This window comes from Prosopis cineraria, unplaced genomic scaffold (assembly GCF_029017545.1).
Source record: "Prosopis cineraria cultivar Desert tree isolate PC_DT_omini unplaced genomic scaffold, ASM2901754v1 PC3, whole genome shotgun sequence".
In the NCBI taxonomy this organism is placed as follows: Eukaryota; Viridiplantae; Streptophyta; class Magnoliopsida; order Fabales; family Fabaceae; genus Prosopis; species Prosopis cineraria.
Genome location: NW_026555334.1, coordinates 1,678,905 through 1,703,457, shown reverse-complemented (window position 1 = coordinate 1,703,457; position 24,553 = coordinate 1,678,905). Strand labels below are relative to the sequence as shown.

Below are 24,553 nucleotides of genomic sequence, written 5' to 3'. Positions count from 1 at the left end.
AGCATGAAGATCAAGAAAAGACTTAGGTTTATAAGTTTCAATTATGATTCTTCTCTTAAATTCAATGTGAAAACTAATTAGGACTATTCACATAATTAATATGGTAAGAATGCATTCCTTAGAACATACCTTAGGCTCATAATTTCTTAGAATTTTAGTATCAAATAATTACAACATGTACTCGATCATCTAGCTAATCCATGAGAGTTTTGACATGGACCCATGTAACATCCCAAATTCTAATCCTTTGATTACTAGGAATTAATTAAGTTTAATTATCATAATTGAATTATTTAATGTGGTGTATAACATAAAGGTCTAATAAGTGTCTTCGGTTGTGATTTCAGCCCTCATTATGAATCCGAAGTGAAGTCAACCACTCGAGCTCGAAAGAAGGAGAAAAATGTGAAAGATTGTCTTTGTGCCACATATCGCAGCATATAGCATGTCAGCCACAACACACAAATGACAAAGGGATAGGAGGACCTCTCTGTGCCACACATACCGTGGCGTATGGCCCTTTTTTTTGAAAAATTTAGTTGTGATTCTGATGCAAAAAATAGAGAAAGAAATAGGGATTGGAAGAGAAACAAAGAGAACAAAGAGGGCTCTGCTAAGGCATGACTTTGGAATGCATTTGAGAAGGTTTGAAGCTTTAAATCATCTAAGGTAAAATTTCTAAACCCTTTCCTCTATTTCTCTTTCATTTTCTCAAAGGTTAAAGTTAAGGTTTGAAATGGGATGATGATTTTCAATCCATATAGATTATGGGTTGTAATCTCCTTACTCTAAACTCTCACAATTCCTAAAATTAAGGAAAATAAGGGTTTAACCCAAATTAAGATCCAAGTTTTTACAAATTACACAATTGGGATTCCAAGTTTTACAATGTTTAAAATACTACCGTACACTTTTAAATGTATTCAATTCAAAGTTTTAAAATAAGGTGGAAGCATGGAAATCAAGAAAAATCAAAGCATTTGCATAAAATCCCTTAAAACAGTGAAAACTACAGAAAATGGCATATATGCTGTGGCGTATTACATAAAATTTGACAGTAAATTGCTATTGTCATTTGATAGCACAGGAATGAACTTTTGATGCATCTTAAATCTCCGCCTGATGTTTGACTGAAGTGATTTTTGTGTCTACATGAAATTTTTTTCCTCGCTCTAACTAATGGTAAAAGTTTTACATTTAAACTCTTATTCTACAGAGAGTTCGATACCAACCCATTTTCAGTACTTTTTTCACAAAAACTCATAACAATAACATCCAAACTCACGTAAGGGCCAAGAGCCTACACCAACTACTTACCACACTCAATGGATCCTAACGAACTTATGCAACACACCAAAATAAATATGCACACATAATGTAAATTCATCAATCAACCCCAACTTGCATAAAACATAAGGGAAGGAAATATTTGCACAATTCATCCATTTTCATTTCAAACCAATCAAAATACACACGTAACACTACTTGCACAAGTATTTTAGCCCTAAAGGAGGTTTACAACTAAAACTCATTAACCCAAGGCACAAAATATATAAGTTGTACACTATAGTAATGCAAGTAGCCCAAAAATATTCATGTGAATCCTAGTTGGCAAATTAACAATATTAATACACATAAAACAACATATTAAGGCAATAAAAAGGATATACTCCATAATCCTATGCCCCAGCTATTTCCCTTGGTCTGGATCCGATGAGCTAGATGTTGAAAATATTGAAAATTGAAAGGTGAGTATAATCATCAGTAATTAAGTTTCACCTTGTTCTATATAGTTCCATATCAATTAGATTTTTCACAAATTATTAATTCAAAAAATTATTTTTTTTCATTGAACCCTTATCATGGTAGAAAAATTTCTACCATGATACATCCAAGACAATATATCACAGGTCTTAAAATATCTCAAAAAGCAATTAGAACCATGAGGGACAGACAGGATCCTCATGTCATGATATTCAAATCAGATCATAAATCAAGAGGGACAGACATAATCCTCTTGGTCATATAAATACTTTTAATAAAAAGGATTAGAGTTTACATGCTTCACAAAAGATATGTCCTAAGTTGGCACAAGATACATTGTATAATCTAAAATAAGAGGCAACGTAAAAGATGGTGTCTCATACACCATAGTTACACCTCTGGTGCTTTCTCGGCCGGACTCGCTCCTGTAAAAATATTAACCACGGGGAATGAGACTTAAAAAGTCCAGTAACCAAAAATTAATATGTAATGATGCATGCGGATGTAACTAATCATGCGATTGCTAAGTGGGCATACAAAACATTTAACCGAACAATATTTTCAAACAAATCGAACAAGTATTTAATTTGCATGACTGCACCTTATATCCTCCTTTCGCCATGCTCGGACGCCAAATCACCCGGCCAAAGGTGAGTTGGACCAAGCGACACGCCACTCATTGGGTCCAATGAGGGCTTACCACGTGGTAATAATTAATTACCGAACAGAAATTCCCATTAACACCCTATATTAAAATACCCTGACAAGTCATGCACATTCAAATATCCAAACAGAAATATATCCGAACAATAATATCCATCATGATAAACAAAAAATAAATTTTTAACCCACTTGGCAATGATTCATAGAAGTATATAACAGTATTTATTTTCAATAATTCATAATTTTTTTCAAACAACAAAACAACACAGAACCATTCACAAACACACCCATCACACACATTAATAATGGTTACCTTGTGTCTTGAATAACAAGTTCTCCTTCACAACTCCTTTTCACACTATCTTTGTCCAATATAATCTACAATTATTTCACAATACTATATATTAATTTACATTAAAATAAATAACTCTAATTTAAATAGTTAGAAAGTCTTAGATCTATAATCCTATTAACACTAAGTTAAGATTTATGCCTCATTTAACTTCCTAAATTCTTTTCCCGTTAATGATCATGGTATGCACAATTCACATATATTATGCATTCTAATCCACAATTCATGTCATATGAATTTACTTATTCACACTCACATACTTCACGAGTCAATTACCACTTTTCATCAATTCCACCAGTCATGCTATCACTCATAGTCAAAAGTCACTAATATATGCAACATGTAAGGGGTTTTGCATTTTTCGAAGCCATTTTATCATAAATTCATCACATTGCCAAAATGCATCATTAGTTAACAAATCAATCAAATTTCAAATTATAATTTCCACAATTACCTAGTTAATATACAACTATATAAATTAGATTCCCCTCGGTTGCCTCAAATGAGAGGTTAAAGATTTACCCCTCATAATAATTACTTTCAAAGCTTCTTTCAAGCTCGAATAGTGCCAAAATCAATAGTCTACATTCATTCTATAAGGGCATGGGTCAAGAACACCTTATGAACAAATTTCTTAATAATTAACTCTATATTCTCATTCCATTAACGCCTTAAATTCACTAACCATCATACCTAATAGATTTACTAGGTTCTATTAACCATGGCTCATATAGATCAAAAATCACCACTAATACTCAAACCCTAACTTAACTTTTCTTAAAAATGGAAGTAGAAGGAAGGAAAGAAGCACATTATACTTACCTTAAGAGTTGGGAAGCTTCTAACTCAAGGGTCTCAATATACATGCCCTAACAAAGCAATTTTGTGTTCTTCAATTCCAACTTTCCTCCTCTTCTGTTTTCGCACGCAAACATGAACTAATTAAGTCATATTTTTAGCCGTGCACCATGGCACATGACAAAAAGAAGTCCTACTCCAGGCATATTGGCACACGTATGCTGTAGTAGCCTAACCACAAGCCGTGGCACATGGCACAAAATCTTGCCCTTCCATTTTCTTCCTTTTTTCTCATCCGAGTAACCTGACTCTCCTTCAAACCTGTGTTTAGGGCTAAAATCACAACCAAATAAGCTTTGCTAGACCTCTCTGGCCACACACCTCACTAATACACTTAATCTAATTATGCTTAAATAACTAGGCTTAAAATTTGAGAATGTTACATAGGTTCAAACCCATTGGCTCAAAGGAGGTTGATAGTAGTTGTTAGAGTATTTTTAACCTACTATTAATGGTTTTAGAGGTTGTTGGTTGGTGAATGTCATAACTGTCTGAAAATAGGCATTAAATATAAAATATATAGAGGTTTTTTTTAGCCATTAATGACAATGTGAGAGTTTAATGAAGCTCTTGGAAGCTAAAAAGAATTAATAAATCCAATAAGTAGGCTTGAATGTGAGAAATATAGGCATTGAATATTCTAAACATGGAAAATGAAAGTTAAAAGTGTATTTATAGCAATGTTAATGGGGGTTAAACTTAATTAATTATAGATTAATCATCCAAGAACCACATTTAGTTTGGGAAGCAAGCTTAGAAACTAATTATTAAGGAATAAATTTTTGACCTCTCAAAGGTTTGAGGTAATGGGGGAAACTAAATTTTGGATAGTTATTTGTTAATCGAGTATTAATTGTGAAAATGTGCATATGGGCATGTATGATTTAATTGTAATCATGATAGCATGTCATGAGCCTTGATGATTGATTGATTTGTAAGTATGCCATGTTTTATTTTGACTTGAAATGTGCAATTGAAGCTAAAGTGATTTTCACAATTATGAATATATATATGTTTTGGGATGAGAAGTGTGTGATGTTATATGATGTGATAATTATGTATTGATGGAGAAATTGATGATGTAGTAAAGTGAAGAATGTTTGTGAAAATAATATGGATGCTCACTTGAATAGTATATTATCATGAGCTTAATGTGTTAAAATTGAATAAATAAAATTGTGAAAATGAGTTAGCATTATATATTGCATGATCAGTTGGCGGGAGTTTACCTAAAAAAGAAGTAGTTAAAATCCATATGATATTTTTGAATGCCTTCCAGTGTACTAAGGTTTAGCCTTGTCCCATAATTTGTCGAGGGATTCAAATCTAGCTATCTCTATCAGTTTATTGAGGAGGTTAGCTTAGGGTATATGACACCCTAGAAATTTAAGAGTGGGAGAAATCATGGTCCGAGAGTGAGTCCTATGATCTTTGACTGGGTCACATCTACAATTGGTGAGCTTAGATAGTTTAGTCACACAGATGGAACTCTCTTTGATATTATAGCCCATAATTTTAGTCAAAAGATATAAAGAGGGTATAAGGTAGTTTGATCATGTATATGTAATTATTTGACGTGTCACATGATTGTTTAAATTTGTGACAAGTCATGATAATAATTTAGGTCATTGTCACATGTCTGTATATCTTGTGGCAATGTACTCCGTGACCTAAGATGATACACGTGAAAGTGAAATGAATTGTGTGAAATTATAACTTATATCGCATGCAATTAAATATTTTTGAGTAATTATCTCTCACTCTATGTGTGTTTTAAAACAACTGATATAACAATTACATAGGATAGGTTTATCTTGGTCACTAAGTGACCAAACTCACCCCTCTCTTTCAATATTTTTTAGGCTTAGCTTTGGTGCAGAAAGAGAACAGGCTCCAAAGGCTTGGGAATTCAAGTATCCCTAATGTAATGCCTTCCTAATTTATTTATATTGTGTGTAATGATTAAGTTATTGCCAACTAGGTTTATTCTTTGCATACATTTACAGTTTTAATGTTTATGACTTCTGGAATGTATTCTTGGCCTTGGGTTGTTATTTGTAAGTTGCTCAAGTGTTTAATAGGGCCAAGATATAAGTGCAAGTGAAGGTTGTTGATTTGGCTTAAAATGTAATGTTGAATGGATTAAGCAATGCTAAAATCTCCCCCTTCTATTTTTACTATTAAGGGGTTGAGAAGTAAAATTTTGATATGATTGAGATTATATGCGTGTTGTATTGTATAAGTAGTTCTAAGTTCAATGAGTATGGTCTCAGTGTTGGGAATGGCAAATGGCACACATATAGGGTTTTAGACACCTTTTAGTTGTGACAGTTGTGAAAATATATTTAGGTGTCCAACTTTCTTGTGTGAACTATTTTCAAAATAAAACTCATGTCATTAGCTAGTTTGTGAGAAGAGCTTTTCGCAGACACCTAGATCATCTCATTCGAACATCAAATGGAGAAATAGGGCACACCAAAAGTTGCTTGGAATTGCTGTCAAATGACAATAGATTATTGTTTGATAACGTACAACACATCACGATGCATGACATAGAGAGGGACAACTATGGTGTATATGCACATACCACAGTACGTCCCCTTCCTTTTCCATTACTTGTTATTTTTCAACTACTTTTAAACCCTTTTACTCCTCTAAGGTATTTCATACTTTTGAAATATTATTTGACTATGATGAAAAGTTAAATATTGACTTATTTTAAACCATAAAAACTTGAGATCTCATTTCTATAAATTGCAAACTTGGTCATCTCTTATAGGTTAATCCCTTGATTACCTTAACTTTTGGAATTAATTGTGTTTAGTGTATAGAGATTTTACAACCCATATGTGATCTAGTTACTCTTCATGCATTATAAGACTTAATGATTCCAATTCAAGCTTGAGTTTAGACTGAACTTACTTGAATTAGACAACAGAAGGAAGGCTTAATTCTATAGGTCAATCCAAGCGTGACTTGGATTAGTCCCATGCATGTTTGGGCTAATAGAGAAAGCAAGTGTCTTAAACATGTTGTTATGATCTAATTCTTGCTTGAGGTAAATTTTGTCCACATATGAATTGTCTTTTAGTGTCAACTTAAAGTGTGCCTTAAAGTGATTCACGTGTGACACCCAACTAATCTATGCTTGTAATGCCAACACTTAGAAACTTCAGGTCTGACTTAGAGAGTCTTAAGTCTAAAGCAAATTCAAGCTTCATTCAGAAGTATTCCAAGTGTGTTTTGACTCATAGAGACACCAAACCAATCCATACTTGAACTAAATCTTACTCGCCCGTGTGTTGAGCTCATAATAGAAGCAAAGAGTTTATGAACTTTAATACACGCATAATTTATTTATTTCAAGAACTCTATTTTAACTTTGTTTTTCTTCTTGTTTTCTAAGTTAGTTTTAACAAGCTCTCTTTGATTTCTGTTTACTTATATACTTGTGTTCAAAAACTAGTCTCAACACATCCTCCAGTGTTTTAATAAACCTTTTGCAATAGATGTACTTACTTTTACTCTCTTCTATGTTGTTTTCTTGCCATTATGTCTTGACTTGTGTTGAACCTTGCAAAATTTTATATTAAATTTGAAAATTTACTAAATACTCAATTCACCCCCTCTTAGATGTTATTGTCTGGTCTTACATTCAGCTCTAAACACCATTTCAACATGGCTCATTAGCAATAGACGTAGTTATAAAGTAGATTTTTAAAATGCAAAATCATATTAGAATGGTGGATTTCAAATTGGGGACAAAGTACAATGCCTTGGGTGGTTTCTTTAAGATGTTAAGGCAAAAATGCAAAATCTTTGAGCTAACATAGTTGATTTGAGGTATGATGTTTAGGATTTAAAAGGGTTATGATGTTTAACAACCTTGTGTCTAATTTATGGCTTGATTAAAGAAATTTTTTGACCCTAAGATGTGAGTTTAAGCTTTCTTTAACCTCACTTAGAATCTTAATAAGTATATTTTTTTAGAATTTATGGTTGTTAGAGAAATCCTATGTGGTTAGACGATAAATTTCAATTTTTAGCTAGATTGATTCCAAATACATACTAAACATACTTTTAAAACCCACTTCCATCTCCATCTCCATTTCTATCAAAAACATTTCAAGATACCAAATAGGCCCTAATAACTTTAGAAAACCTAAAGATATTTGTTGGAAAATGAATTTAGTTGGATTGGAAGTTATGATGAATTTTGGATTTTTGGAGTATTTAATATGAATTCCCTTGATATTTTTGATTTTGATAATTGTATAATTGTTTGGCCTAAAAACTAATAATTAGAAACTTTGAATGCTAAGGATGCTATGTCTAAAATTTTAATGGGTTTGGAATTGATGTGATTTATTATTTTGGACTCAAGATTCTTTCATTGCTAAGGGTTATTTGAAGGTAAATGGGAAATCAATTTGAGTGGTTGAAATTGATGTAAGTGCTAGTCATTCAACTTTAATTAGGTAATTTGGTATTTATGACATTTGGGAAAAAATTAATTTCAGTTAGTTGAAGAGGTTGTATTATCATATTCTCTTTGGTAAGTATTGTAGTGATATAGGTTGATGTTGGAGACTCTATAGGCTTCAATTTAGGCTTTTAATAACTGGATTCTGCTTTTGGATCATGATGTGGAGGGGTTGTGAAATGATTCTAGCTTGCTTTATTATCCTTTTAACTTGAAAGGTTGAGGTAATCAAGATTTAATTCTTATTGTAACATGTATATATAAATCTAGTTTTCAAATGCTTGTGGGAGTTTTAGAAATAAGTATCTATTATATGAATTAGGAGTGCACATAAGCCAGGCATCACCCTTATCCGATACCCAACTTGATATGTTATATGGGCCATGCAAAGTCTCCCATACTGACACAATTAACTCCATAATTGAGGCAATTACTGGACTAACCTAAGTAAATTATCAAGTTTGTAAAATTTACATAAATAGGATCCTAAGTTTTCAAAACTTAAAATGTTTAAAATCATTAAAATCATTTTTAAAAATAAAATTAGAGCAAAACATGTATACAAAGCATGGACATCTTACAAGGTAAGATAACATCAAATTGGGGTCAACATAGGGAAAAAAAGGAATTTTGGAACAACTGCGCTACATCATAAAATTTTATGCTGTAGCATAAACTACAGAAAAAGCTATCATGGCAGATTTCTTGCTCAAACTTTCGATACACACCAAATCTTCGCTGACATCTAATTGAGGTGATCTAAGTGTCTATAAAAAACTTTCTCCAAGATCTAGCTATGGCACTAGTTTCACATTCAAATCATTTCTCATCAAAAGTTTAGACACCAAAATATAAACTTACCCCATTTATACTTGCAATACATAACAAGAGTGTCCAAAATCACAATCAAGTGCCATAAGCTCATAACCACCCTTAAACTACACTTAATAGACCATATAAACTCATGCAAAACACAACACTCAACCAAAATACATATATCATAAATTCACCATTCAACCATCATAACACATAAAACATAAAAGGGGGGAATTTTTTGCACAAAGTAATCATTTTCATTTCAAAACTAGTCAATACACATATTCCTACTTGCACAAATATTTGGCCCTATATTAGAGTTTACAACCAAAACTCATTAACCTAGGACACAAATACAAGTGTGATATAATAATAATGCAAGTAATATAAACATATTCACGTGAATCTTAGTTGGCAAGTTTAACAATCTTAATACACATAAAACAATATAAAGAGGCATACAAAGAATTACTCTACAATCCTATGCCTCAGCTCATTTTTCTTGGTTTTGACCCGATGAGCTAGGCCCTACAAAATATTAAAATTTGAGGGATTAATACAACCACTTAGTAACCAAGTTTCGCCTATGATGAATTTTGGATTTTTGGAGTATTTAATATGAATTCCCTTGATATTTTTGATTTTGATAATTGTATAATTGTTTGGCCTAAAAACTAATAAATTAGAAACTTTGAATTCTAAGGATGCTATGTCTAAAATTTTAATGGGTTGGAATTGATTTGATTTATTATTTTGGACTCAAGATTCTTTCATTGCTAAGGGTTTATTTGAAGTTAAATGGGAAATCAATTTGAGTGGTTGAAATTGATGTAAGTGCTAGTCATTCGACTTTAATTAGGTAATTTGGTATTTATGACATTTGGGAAAAAATTAATTTCAGTTAGTTGAAGAGGTTGTATTATCATATTCTCTTTGGTAAAGTATTGTTAGTGATATAGGTTGATGTTGGAGACTCTATAGGCCTCAATTTAGGCTTTTAATAACTGGATTCTGCTTTTGGATCATGATGTGATGTGGAGGGTTTGTGAAATGATTCTAGCTTGCTTTATTATCCTTTTAACTTGAAAGGTTAAGGTAATCAAGATTTAATTCTTATTGTAACATGTATATATAAATATAGTTTTCAAATGCTTGTGGGAGTTTTAGAAATAAGTATCTATTATATGAATTAGGAGTGCACATAAGCCAGGCATCACCCTTATCCAATGCCCAACTTGATATGTTATATGGGCCATGCAAAGTCTCCTATACTGACACAATTAACTCCATAATTGAGGCAATTACTGGACTAACCTAAGTAAATTATCAAGTTTGTAAAATTTACATAAATGGGATCCCAAGTTTTTAAACTTAAAATGTTATAAAATCATTTAAAATCATTTTAAAAAAAATAAATTAGAGCAAAACATGTATACAAAAGCATGGACATCTTACAAGGTAAGATAACATCAAATTGGGGTCAACATAGGGGAAAAAAAAGGATTTTGGAACAACTGTGCTACATCATAAAATTTTATGCTGTAGCATGAACTGCAGAAAAGCTATCATGGCAGATTTCTTGCTCAAACTTTCGACACACACCAAATCTTCGCCGACATCTAATTGAGCCGACATCTAATTGAGGTGATCTTAGGTGTCTATAAAAAGCTTTCTCCAAGATCTAGCTAATGGCACTAGTTTCACATTCAAATCATTTCTCAATCAAAAGTTAAACACCAAAATATAAACTTACCCATTTATACTTGTAATACATAACAAGAGTGTCCAAAATCACAACCAAGTGCCATAAGCTCATAACCACCCTTAAACTACACTTAATAGACCATATAAAACTCATGCAAAACACAACACTCAACCAAAAATACATTATCATAAATTCACCATTCAACCTCATAACACATAAAACATAAAGGGGAGGAATTTTTTGCACAAAGTAATCATTTTCATTTCAAACTAGTCAAAATACACATATTCCTACTTGCACAAATATTTTAGCCCTATATTAGGTTTACAACCAAAACTCATTAACCTAGGGCACAAAATATACAAGTGTGATATAATAATAATGCAAGTAATATAAACATATTCACGTGAATCCTAGTTGGCAAGTTAACAATCTTAATACACATAAAACAATATAAAGAGGCATACAAAGAATTACTCTACAATCCTATGCCTCAGCTCATTTTTCTTGGTTTTGACCCGATGAGCTAGGCCCTAAAAATATTAAAATTTGAGGGATGAGTATAAACCACTTAGTAACCAAGTTTCACCTATTCTTTATAGTTGCATATCAATCAAAAACATATACAATTGGCAATAAACACACACATATAAAAGTATGTATGATAACATATAGCTTCGGCCACAACAATAACAACCATGTGACTAGGCTTCAAACACATAATCATATATATACCACGTTGTCACAGCCTTGGAACTCCCTTCCCTTGAACCGTGCCGGCCTTAGCTTGATCCCTCTCTTAATCTTTGCTAAGTCAGCTGAATCCCACCAGTAGGCAAAGAGGCTAAGAGAGCTAGATGCACAAGTAGAGAGTAGAGAGCTTGAGTGAATGAACTTTAAGAGCTTTTACACTATGCTTGAGTTTACAAATGAGGGGTGAGGGGTATTTATAGGCCTTTCCCTTTCTCTAGAAAATTCCCACCTCCTTAATGGACGGTTGGGATTGATTCGATCCTACGGTGTACATTCTATCTCTAGAATATTCTATAAAAATATCTACAACAAATATATATATATATATATATATTTACAAAGAAGTTTCTAGAGACTATCCCTCAAGATATATGTGGAATATTCGAGAACATCCTAGAATATTCTAGATATCTCCACATTCCTCCATAAGTTTCTAAAACCTTCTAGAAACTTCTAGATCTTTCTAGATTTCTCTAGATAATTCTAGATTGTTCTAGATGCTTCTAAAACATTCTAGAATATATTAGACCCTTGTTGAAAGCTCTGGAATTCTCTCCGTTATTCTGGAGGTCTCTAAAAATTCCACAACTTTGTAGGTTCTCTTATATTTGAATATAGGTTGTGACATTCTCGCCCACCTAATCCAGTGACGCCCTCGTCACTGACTTGATTCATGTGTTGAGGATTCTTCCCACAAGGATCCTTCTTCTTCTTAGTCCTTTGATGATTCATCTCCCCCTGAGATAAGATCATCCTTGGCCTTCCTTGCATGCTATCCTCCTTTAATACCCGCATGGTTAATAATCATGAAATTTCACCACTTGAAGTGGGTACCGTACGAGCAACTCCTCCCTCGAGGATGCAGAATACATTATGATATGGCATGATAAAAGCTTTTACCTTTTACATAAACTCCAAACCAAGCACCACCTTGTTGTCGTCCATCCGAGCCACTGAGAAATCTGTCTTTCCATGCCAATCCCCAAGACATAGCTCGACCCCTCGAGCAATGCCAACTAAGGGTTGAGGAGGAGAATTAGAGACTTTCAATAAACCTCCTCCCTTTTCAACTTTAAGACCTACCCTCTTGGCCCCTTCTGGAGAAATGAAGTTGTGGTCAACCCCAGCATCCACCATGATGCTGACAGGCTTCCCATTTAGCTTAGCCTTCACATGCATTAACCCACTGCCTTGTGAAGGTTGGGCTTTAGAAGTGTTGAGGAGTTGAATTGATCCCATCATAGGATTTTCCTCTTCCTCTTGCGCCTCCTGCCTTTGCACCAAAGCAGATAACGACCCCAACTTCGGGCAATCCTTCATCCTATGAGGGCCTTGACATACAAAGTAGCTAAGTTCCCTCTTTTCCTTCTGCTTTGTCTGGGATCCCTTCTCAATGTCTCCCTTGTTAGTCACCTTCCCTTCAAGGTTTGTCCCTTTACCATTTCCTCCCCCACCATTCTCAAGGTTAGGGTTAGGAAATCTATTCTTAGGAGATTCACCTCTTTTCCTTTGAAACTCTGAGAGACTCTCGGCGACCACTATGGCTTCGTTGATGGTCTTGACACACCGCCGCTGCAACTCATGCTTGGCCTAATTTTAAAGACCATCAACAAAGTAGAAGAGACCCTCTTCACTGCTCAGATTTGGAATCTGAAGAGTTAAAGAGGTAAATTCCTGCACATAGTCTGAGATAGTAGTCTTATGTTTCAGTTCTCTCAACTTCTTGCCAGCTACATAGACCACGTTCTCTGGATAGAATTGTCTCTTCAATTCCTTCTTAAAGTCTTCCCAAGTATTGATGGTACAAAGCCCCTTCTCTATGTCTGCATGCTTCCTTTGCCACCATAACATTGCATTATCAGTAAGGAAGTAAGCAGCAGTACGTACCTTGGTTTAATCGTCTATTATCCCTAAGGTGTCGGCGTAGCGATCCATTTGCCATAAGAAGTTCTCAACTTCTTGGGCATCCCGTACACCTTTAAATTCTTTTGGTTTGGGAAGATCCATTCTCAATTCCCTGATTCTACTATTTCCATCCAATAATAGATTCCTTCCTTTTGCCTCTAAGGAAGTCTTAAGAGTGTTGAGTTGTTGTTGCATTGCGGTGATAGCCTCCATCACCTTCACCTCCAAGGATTTAACGGCATCATCCCGTTGATCCTCTGAGTTTTGCAAGGCATCCACACTACTCTTCATCCCTTCAATCTCTTTGAGAGTGTGGTTCTCCAACGTACCCATGTCACCCTCAACCTTCTCTACTCTAACCACCATCTCTTCCATAGCTTTCTCTAAAGCATCAATTTTGATGGAGTGTATAGTAAGGTCTTCTGAACGTACCTTACTAGAGCCTTGTGTCCTCTTGCCACCTTGGTGTGGAGGTTGGGATTCCCATATATCAATAATGCATAACCTGGGGTCACAATAATACTAACCATGCATCTCTAAACCATATCGAACCACAATACTAACAATCATATAGTCAGGAATGAATGCATGATCATATGCTAACCTTATATCCTCTTGATTATCTCCGACATGAAATTGGTGGTTATTCGGTGGCTACACCCTTCAAAGACTAACCTAGCCTTCCACTCGTGAGGAGCTACCGAGTCAGGGTCAATTCACTCACTTATGTAATTTGATTTCCCCCAATACTAACAACAATGGATTTTCGTACCCCTAAACTAGCCTCCTCATGAATCAGTGGAGACTAGTTAGGTTTGAGTCCCTTATAGAATAAGTGAAACAATCCCAAATCAACTATAAGACAAGGGCTACCTCCTGATTTTAATGGTAAGTGCCAAGACAAGCTCTTGATTTCAACAGTCACTGCCAATATCACATGGGTTTAGTCAACTACTCATCTCCTTTGGCAAACTCCTGCCAATAATCATGCAATGCACGTATATCACATATGTATATGCATTCTAATCAACCATTCATATTATGAATCCATATATCCATACTCACATTTAACTCACTCCACACACAACTAGTACATAATCACAATTTCTCATTCATCATTACTATTAACATGTATATGAACATATATATAATTACAACAGTAATACATCACCAACCATGCCAAATTTGCATCATGAGTTTAAAAATATTAAACATCTTTTAAATCAACCATTTCAATAAATAATCAATTAATATTCAATTATATAAATTAGGTTTTCCCCAGTTACCTCAAATTTTGAGAAGTCAAAGGTTTACCCCCTCAATAAAAGTTCTTCACAAGTTATACCAAAGCTTGAATGGTGCACAAGATGATTGGTCTATAATTAATTATACTAATCATCATTAAAATCATTATAAACACTCTTCCAACTTCCATAAATCAACACTTTAATTATTCAAAATTCCAATCTCTTGCACCTAAGTATAACCATTAGGTTTATTAATTTTTATTAACTCCATTTAACTTCCATTAACTTAAATAATCACTAATATAACACCCAACAATCCAAAATTACACTTTGGAGGTCTAGATTTCGTCCAAAATAGATAACCCAAGCTTACAATCTTGTAAAAACCTCTAAACTATGTGTAAAATACTTAAACAACTTCCATTAGTGTCATTTAAACTAATGGGTTTAAACCCATAGCTTTAAATCTGAAAATCATCATCTCCCAACCTTAAATCTCACTTCCAAAATGTGTAAAGGAAAGAAGAAGAGATGAAGAAGGCAACCTCCAAAATGCCCAAGTGTTGATGCCCTAGCAAAGAAAACACTCTGTTGGTCTCCCTCTTGTTTCAGGTCTCACACTCTTTTTTTCAAATTGAATTTCATGTTTTAAAAATTAGTTCAAGAAATTATGCTATGGCATAATTTTTTATGCCATAACATAATGTACAGTAGGCTAAAAATTCAATTTCTCTTTACAATTTGAGCCCGAGTGACCAAATTCACTTTCAAACCCAATCCAAAAGCTAAAGCCAAACCTAATAGACATCTCTAACTATCCTCAAACCCAATTATACTTAAATTTTCATAATTACCCTTTATTAGATTAATAAATCATGGGAAAATTTTTTGAAATGTTACAGACCAACCCTGTGCCTGAACGCTTAGGTTGGGTTTAGCCTTACTCGAAAGAACTCTTTTAGAAAATAATTTTTAAAAACAAAAAAGATTTTATCCTTCAACAAAAAAATATTATTACTATAATTGAAAATACATTTTTATGAAACTAATATCAAGATAAAAGTAGTTATTTTTAAAATTATATATGCTAAGTACCAATTTCTTTTACATAATATTAACAAATGTCCATGAAGACATGATAAATCTTAAAAATGATAATACTATTAAACAATTCACAAATAAAAAATTTAAAAAGGAAAAAAAATTGTGTACTTTAAGCAAGGCAAGGTTTGACCCTTGTTCGGTGTCTGACTCGACCAGCCCGTATAGCTTGAGTAAGGTCAAGCCAACCAGGGTTTCTAAGCATTTGAACAGTATGAATTTTGGTTTGATATTGAATCACCTGAATAATGATTAAGTACAAGGATGATATTTATACTATATGACCATGCTTTAAGAAACAATATTTGAAAAGTTATAAATTATTATGGATTATGAGGCAAAAATGCCCTGAAAGTTTTCTGAAAAGAACACTAGGTATTCTTACTTTTTAGATAGAGTAATGTCGTCTTGAAACTTAAAAAGGATGCAATTTTTCCCTATTGTCAAGGTTGACAGTTTGTTCCATTTTATTTGCCACATGGCAAACATATGGCATTTAAAAAAAATAAAAAAATTGCTTATACCTTCATTACTCGCACGTGGCTGCAAACGTTGTAGCTTCTCCTCTTCCTCCTTTACCATCATCATCATCTTCTTTTTCTATTTTCTGCCCAAAAAAGATTAAAGAATAAGAGTTCTGATTCTATTTCCACACTCTCTTTTTTTCCATCTATACCCTCTACCTCTCTTTCTCTCTACCCCAATGAAAGACCTAGACTCTTCCCTCTCCTCTTAGAATAAAGATGATGTCCAACTATGCTCTTGGTTTGATGTTTGCCCCGTTAACACCTCTGTCACTGAGCTTGACCTCTCTAATTCCAATATGTATTGTCTATCAAAAACCTATGTCACTCTTGCTCCTGGTTTAACACCCTCCCTTTGAAAACCTCACCTTTTATCTTGTCGATCTGTCCCTTTGTACTTGAATGAATCTTATATAGATCTTGGTTTATACAATTCTAGCTAAATCAGGAGGACTTTCACATTCATCTTCAAGCTCAAACATGGCTAAGATTCTTGATAACCTTATCCTTTGTCTATCACCTCCTCTCCTTCAAGCATGTGCTAAGATTGCATGTCAGACTAAAGCAACTGAAATGGAGGATGGCCAATTCCTTTGTGTTTGATACCTTTCTTTGATTTGGGCTTGATGTCCAATTTCTTTATGTTCGATTCCTTTCTTTAAACCCCCCTTTCACTTTGATTTGCTTCATTTCTTTTATCTATGATTTTCTAATCTTTGATTTCTTATCTGGTCTTGTGCAATTTTCTTTGGGATTGATTGTTGTTGAGTTTTGGATTGATTAATTTTTAGGCAATTATTTCTTTTTTGACAATGATAGTGATAAAGGTGGCAGCTTGCTAGTGCTTTTTTTTTTAATTTTTTAAAATGCCATGTGTTTGCCACATAGCAAATAAAATGAAGCAAACGGTCAATAAACAGTCAACTCTGATAACATGGCAAAATTGTACCCTTTTTAAAAGTCATAAGGCAATATTGTTTCAACTAATGGCTTATTTGGTAGGAAGGAATTGAGGTGAGGAAAGTTGAAGTGGCAGTGAAATCAATATTTTTGTGTGTTTGGTACTATAGAACCCGATTTTCTAGGGAACCCAGTTTCATCAAAATCGATGGAATTGGGTTTTATGCCTTACCCAATGAAAATAGGTTCCATCATGCCCTTAGACTCGTTTGCCCCTGCCTTCTCCCTCTTTCACAGTGTTCTTACAAGCTGTAAGCAACCCTTCACCAGCAACAATGATAGCGACAGCAACGGCCCTCCACCAGTGGCAACGACCGTCAGCCAGTAGCAACAGCCTTCCTCCAGCAACCATCGTGACGATTCTCTGTCAAAGCGAGTTTGTGATGATCCTCCGTTCTAGTGAGTCTGGGATGATTGTCCGTCGCAGTGAATTTGGGATGATTCTCCGCCGTCCTTTACCTGAAAATTGAATCAAAGAAACAAATCTTGGATGACTACCAATGGTTCTCCGCCAATGACAAGGCTTGTAAATATGGGTTCTAGCTACTCTTGATTTATAGCAAAAATGGTCAATTTTAGCTTGGCAACTTTTTAGGCACGATTTTGGTGTTTATATTATTCAATTTCAATTTTTCATTCTCTAATTTTCATTACATACTTTTTCCAACAAAAAATCTTGAAATTTGGTAGGTTAGTCTTGTTTGGGTATTTTAAGAATTGGTGGAAGATGAACAAATCTTGGTTTTCTAGTGAACAATGAAGGAAGACGAGGACTTTTTTATTTTTATTTTAAGTGTATTTTGATATTTTCAAAATATAACTATATATATAATATAAATTATATCTCACTTCCATTTGGATATCAAATAAACTTTTAAATTTTACTTTTACTTCTACTTTCACTTCCACTTCTATAAAAAACATTGCTCTGTACCAAACGAGTCATAAAATATAAGAGTATCTAGTGTTCCTATAAAAAAATTTTCAAAGCATTTCTGTCCCCTTTTTACAAAAGTTGTATGGATTCAAGAAGTAATTTGAAATTCAAATTTGATCACATATGCATTTTTTTTTACACTTGTATGCTTATGCTGATAAAATGGTTTTGTATATGCTATGATGTATAGAAAGCATATTTGGGAAAACTCACATCCCCTACTGTATAGATACTTGTATATTTTACTCTTTCATATGCTTATAATTGCCTTTTAATTTTTGAAATTAGAATTTGATTATAGCACTTGAATAAATGCAATTCTTTATTATTACATAAAAATGGCTAGTCCCTAAAGACTTTATTTATATGGTTGTTAAAAACTAAGAGTAGAACTAGTAATATGAGTCAACTCACAAGCTACAAGCTAACTTGCCATAAGGTATAGGGTAACATGTGCGAGTTGGAAAACTCACTTCCTCGAGAGTTAGTTTTTGCCCCAGCTTGAGCCCAGTAGAAATGGGAACTCGCTAACAATATAATTTTTTTCTTGTTTTGGAAAGATGCGAATTGACCACTTTTTATATTTTTTGCTAAAAACAAAATCAAATTTTTTTAAAAAAATTGGTTATCCTAATAACAATAAAATTCTTTCTAAATCATTAAAATACATTATAAATTTAAAATACAATCAAATATTTGCCACGTAATTTGGAGAGCCACTATTATGAGTATGACATACCTACTTGTAATGAGTTAAATAATAATAAGGAGAATGACAATTATGGACCTCGTAACAAAATTAATGTGAGCAAAACTTTTCAAAATTCTTCAATATTTAAAAATTTAAATTCTGATGAAGTCTTCATGTGCCATTCAACCATTTTGTCATATCTTAAATTGTCATTCTCCCCAAATAATTTTGCAGACCAATTAGTAGGGCTGCATGGGGTGCTCCAAAACCTAGTCGCCTGACCCAACCTCAAAATTGCCACAGACCACAGGGCAATTAGTATGCTACTAAATTTTTAATTTACCCTGGAAAGAACATTGTGAGATACAGTTCCCACTCCAGCTGCTACTGCAGGTTCTTTAGCTGATTTTAAACAAGAAATTTTGATCTGCCCCAAAAAAAAAAGAAAAGAAGAAGAAGCTAAAAATCTTGACATGAATAAGGAGAATATACTTGCAATTTTTATTGATTCATTCTATTATATCCATCTGATTGACCGATTAACAAACGGAATATACTCAGAAGATATTCCATTTTTGCTCCAACGCCTCACAGATCAGCCCCATGCAGCATTTAGCAGATAGTGGATAACCAGAAACTGAAACAGCAACAAAAGATATTAGCACAACGTACATGAAGTATATCATGATAAAACAGAGTAAAAAGACATTGTCAGTAATACAACGTATGAATGAAGCGTTGTTCAATTGCTTGATTCACGATTTCTTATTAGAAGAATTGGCAATACTATCTCCAGGATGACTTGAGGAATTTTTACTTAACTATTAATAATTATTGTTGTTATTATAAAAAATATATATATAATGCACCTCTTGAGACACTTAAAAAATATTGAAGACCCCATATTTTTTTTCTTAAGAAAAAATGAATACAATATTGAAGACACTTAAATTTTTTTAAAGAAAATAAAGATTCAAATACATTTTTAAGATCATTTTAAGGTATTTTATATATTAAAAATAATACAAGTATAATATTATAGATCTTTTAAATAAATTAAGAAAATATCTGTAACAACATACTTAAATTTGCATAATATCTCTTAGTAAAAAAATGTTATAAGTCTTAAGAAATAAATATTTAATACTCCCTCCATTTAAAAATGTAAGATAATTTTTGAAGAATTGAATGTTCAAAAAATATAAGACATTTTTAGTATTTTAAAACATAATTATTACCTTTTATCCAAAAGTGCCTGTAATGAATAAATCATTTTATATTTATTTTAAAGTGAAACACTCTATTAAATAAAAATAAATATAAAAAAATAATATTAATTTAAGGATAAGTAACTACTTTATTAGGAGGTAAAATTTAATTAAAAATACATTATATTTTTAATGAAGTAAATATACATTATACCATTTAAAAAAAAAAAAGACGAGTATTCAAAGCAACCCCAAAATTTTTCAGACTTATCTAGGCTAAACTCAAATTAATAGCTCCAGCTCCCTTGGCCATGTTTGGTATAAATATTGAATTTCAAAGGATTGGGAATGAAATTGGAAGTGGGAATAAGTTTCAAAATAATGTTTGGTATGTGATGTGATCAATTAATTTTGACTTCATCTGATATGTAATTAACAGGTCAATGGGACAACCTTTCCAGTTCACTTCGCCATATGTGTGTATCAACTTGACACAACGTCTAGAACACAAGCATTGAGAATCACATATACTTGTAGAGATTGACGGTTCGAAATATGGAATTATGGTTCCAAGGCCATTAAGCTTTAAGATCGCTCGTGGATGAAGTAATTTAAGCAAGGAAAATTATTTTTTCAAAATATCTCAATCATTCCATTGGAAAATTTTCGTTCAAAACCACTAAGGTAATTTAACCAAGAGTTTAATTATAAAATTTTAAATTCTATCTATAAAGGTGGAATTTGAATTTTTTTGTAAGGTACAGTTACTTTTACCATTTTGGAAAGCCTTTACCTGAAATATGATCATGCATGTAGTCCTTCCTTACACTCCCATTCACCATTGCACCAACCTGAGAACACATCACAATTATTGAAACCCAAATGTCACCCTTCAAAATAGAGTTTATGCCACGCTAAGTCATTAATAGAATTGGAACATACCACATATACGGGACTAACAGCAGCACTCACGGCTGATACATAATCCTGTATGTCAACTAGCTTTTCCGAATTATAAGAGAGACCTGCATCTCCTCAAAACAACAAATTTTTTTTAATAAAAGGCCATAGAAAACCATGCAAGGTAATAATTAGTTCATATTAAAGCGCATAAAGCATCCACACCCTAAGGGTGGTTCTACAAAAATCGTAGTAACAAGATTGTTGTAAGACGCATGGCGAGCAAGCTAATTTGTACATCTGTTTGCTTCATGAAAATCACCAACTGGCCAAAGTAGAAAGATAACAAAAAACCTAAAAGCACCCAACAGTAAAAATAACTCACCTACTATGTGAGAATTGACTGGTAAATGGCGTGTCACAGGTTCTTCAAGAACACGAAGGAGTATTTCATTTGTATCTTTGGCACGCACACGGGATTTTTGAAGCAATTCCACTAAAGTATTGTATAAGACCAAAATAGAATTCAGGAAAAAAGTTCCATTATTCATAAAAACATATAAAATAAACATCAATCTCCCAGTGAAAGAAAACGGAATGAAGGAAGAAGGAAAGTCATATGCAGGAACACTTACAAATGACACCACAAAATCGCTTACATGTTCGTGGGAGACGAACATGTGGTGTGACTTCAAAAAGAACTCCTTTATCAATTTTGACATATATCGCTGCTACCATGCCAGCTTTATTAAGAGGACTGTCTAAAATGGAGCGGAGAGCCTGTAAAATTCCAAAGGTTGTTTCTAAAATGTGACCAACCAAGAGTGGAATGTGTGAGATGACACAAATCTTGTGCAAGTAACCCATAATCCTATATTCATCAATGGTGCACATATTATTTTGTGAGAAAAGCTTTTGCATAAACAGTATAGTATGGAAATTCAAGCCAACCTACCTAGTTGAATTGGTAAATTATTAAACTAGAATCTAGACCAATTTAATAAAAAGCTTTGTTTAATCAATTTGATCACGGTTCGACTACGGTTTTGACCATTAATATTTGAACAATAAGTGCCTTGATTAGTTCAATGATTGATCCAATTTTGAGTACCTTCATAAACAACATTACTTTTTATCTATTCATGTTCACTCTAGTTCAAGAAGTTTGATTGATTTACCTTAAAGATATTGGAAGATTAGGTCCAGGAAATAAGCACCAACCTCATGAACTATATCAGGACGATAATCATTAAGATTCTTCTTTTGATTCAGCAAAAGGTGGGCATCGTCATCTGAACTCAGAATTTTCCACTTCTGAACCACACATAAGAAAACCACAAAATAAATAAGGTGTACTATAACCAAGATTAACAAATTTTAACAAATCCCTCATAACTAGAAAATCAGCAAAGTTAACCAACAAACAATCAAGCCCCATAAACAAGGTTCACACATTGATGTTTGCTAATTAACCTACAAGTACCTTTCTGACAAGGCCCTTTTGCAGAGAAGCATTGTCAAGGATGAATATGGCTTGAGACCTCACGTTCTGTGGACAATGGATCAAAGGAGTATTTGTATGCCCATTGTCAGTGGAAACTTCTGCCCTTCCCAATGGTGCAGCAGTTGATGTTTGGTTCACTTGTGCTTCTTCTTTTAAGGTCACATTATTAGTCTGTTTGTCCATCCTCTTACGCTTTTGCCTATGATTTCTACAAGGATTAAACATGATTATTGATTCCACTGAAACTGATATCACTCCTTTGGATAATGCTTTTGAGCTGGCAATTGATTCTACTTCGCTCTGAGAAAAGATAAAATGGAAAAAAATACTAAAACTCAGTAGTTATTAGCATCAAGCATGTTCAATGTTGTCAAGAAAGAATAGAACCCGTCATACTTTATTCAAAGCAACAAATAATCATAGGCGTTGTAACATATTGAAAGGAAAATACACCAGCATATTCAACATAAGCAAACATCGAAATCATAGTGAGAATTAATTAGTTCAGTCCACAAAAAAAAAAAAATAATAATAATACATTCACCAAAAGAGGTAAAGATGCATTACGTCAGTGTGTGCAGCAAATTTAAATGGAAAAAGAAATAGATAAACCAAAAAAAAAAAAAGGAAACAAAAATACATCTGACTTCCCTGAATTCAAGCCAAATTACAACTTTAAAATGTAATGGAAGAACTTTAATTTTAGAAAAATAAAATATTAACTCTATCTCGTGTAAAGAAGGGGGTGTTTTGTGTTCTGTTTAAAGAAAAGGGAATACTTGTTGCTTTCCGACGTTGACATAAGTCATCATTAGAACTTAATTGAGGAGGTATAATGTATTTTCAACAATACAATTTAAATTAATGTGAAAAAGATTGGTGTGAGGTATAGATATGATAAAGAAGTGAAGCTACAAACTCAAATTTAAATCCCCAACCATGAAATTGCCACTGAACGAAATTAAACACAGACAAGTACGATGTAGAATCATGAATTACTCCATGAATGCAGCACTTCAGCAAATCACAGCACAAGGCAGCCGACGAAGTAAAATAGTTTTATCAAAACCAATAAAAAAAGTGGTTTACGATTCAACAACCAAACTGAGGTTGAGCTGTGATAGTACTATGCATAATTAGTTTAATACATTATATTTTTATGGGATAAAATATTATTAAGCAATAAAATATTTCAATAAAAATATGTGATTAATATTAGGCACTGTCCACTACTTCCAAGGAATTGCTAATAATTTCTCCAGTAAGATGGCCAAAAAATAAGGACATTGTTAAAAACTCTGATAATTTCTATAAGATGAAACCCAGAGGAATCCACAATGCTTCTGATATAGAAATCTGAACACATTTACTTCGTTCAACATGAATAATATAATAAAACAGTACAATGATCATAACAACACATAACAGTTAGAAATAATATAACCAAAGAAAGAAGAAATCTGTTCCTCTTCATTCTAATAACTCCTCCTCACTCATCCAGCGTAAAATTCGCCTATCTCTCCCTCTCGTCACCGTCGCTCCGAATTCCTATCCGTATCCCTCAAAACCCCTTGCCTTTTAGTTTCCTTCACTTCCCTCTCAATTATAACCATCGGCACTACATTAGAAACAGGGATTACAAAAAGAAAGAATGAACAGAGACGGCAAGACTCACAGAACCATATACTCATCGACATGGAGAGGACAATCGAGGGATTGCACAGAAACAAAGGCGGGCAGCAAGAGGTAATGATGGAGGACAGAGGAAAGCGGCAGGCGAAGGCTTCTCGTATTTTTGACGATGGTGAATGCCGCGAGCGTACCGAGTTTGCGTGTGAAGGAGAAGCTCGCGATTTTCGCATTAGGCCCTCGTGTTACGAGCTTGAAATTATTTAAGTGATTTTAAAATCTAACCGAACCAAATAGTTGGACAGGCTGATCTCGATCGGTATCAATTTCAGTTCGGTTATTATATAAACATTGTTTTTGAAGTTGAGTCAGGTCATTTTAAATTTGCGGTAGAATTAAGAACCAAAATTAAGCTTGAAATTAGATTCAATTTTTAAAAATTGAATTGTTTGAAAAAATATTTTTTTATTTTTTATTAATTTTTTTTAAAAATGACTAATTTTTTAATTATTTAATATTATGTTGTATCATATCACTTGTTAAGTTATAATAA

The 24,553-nt window shown here is 33.3% G+C and overlaps 1 protein-coding gene across 1 annotated transcript; it reads right to left on the bottom strand.

The window, feature by feature from the left end:
• Positions 1 to 19,074: 19,074 nt before the first annotated feature.
• On the bottom strand, positions 19,075 to 24,237 carry LOC129307220 (uncharacterized). The gene is made up of 8 exons (XM_054948112.1): positions 24,047 to 24,237; positions 22,351 to 22,579; positions 22,089 to 22,181; positions 21,503 to 21,647; positions 21,253 to 21,363; positions 20,910 to 20,998; positions 20,761 to 20,818; positions 19,075 to 19,396 (listed from the first exon to the last, which is right to left on the bottom strand). The coding sequence occupies exons 1-8, from the start codon at positions 24,052 to 24,054 to the stop codon at positions 19,317 to 19,319; spliced, it is 813 nt and encodes a 270-aa protein (XP_054804087.1). The 5' UTR covers positions 24,055 to 24,237; the 3' UTR covers positions 19,075 to 19,316.
• Positions 24,238 to 24,553: the final 316 nt, after the last annotated feature.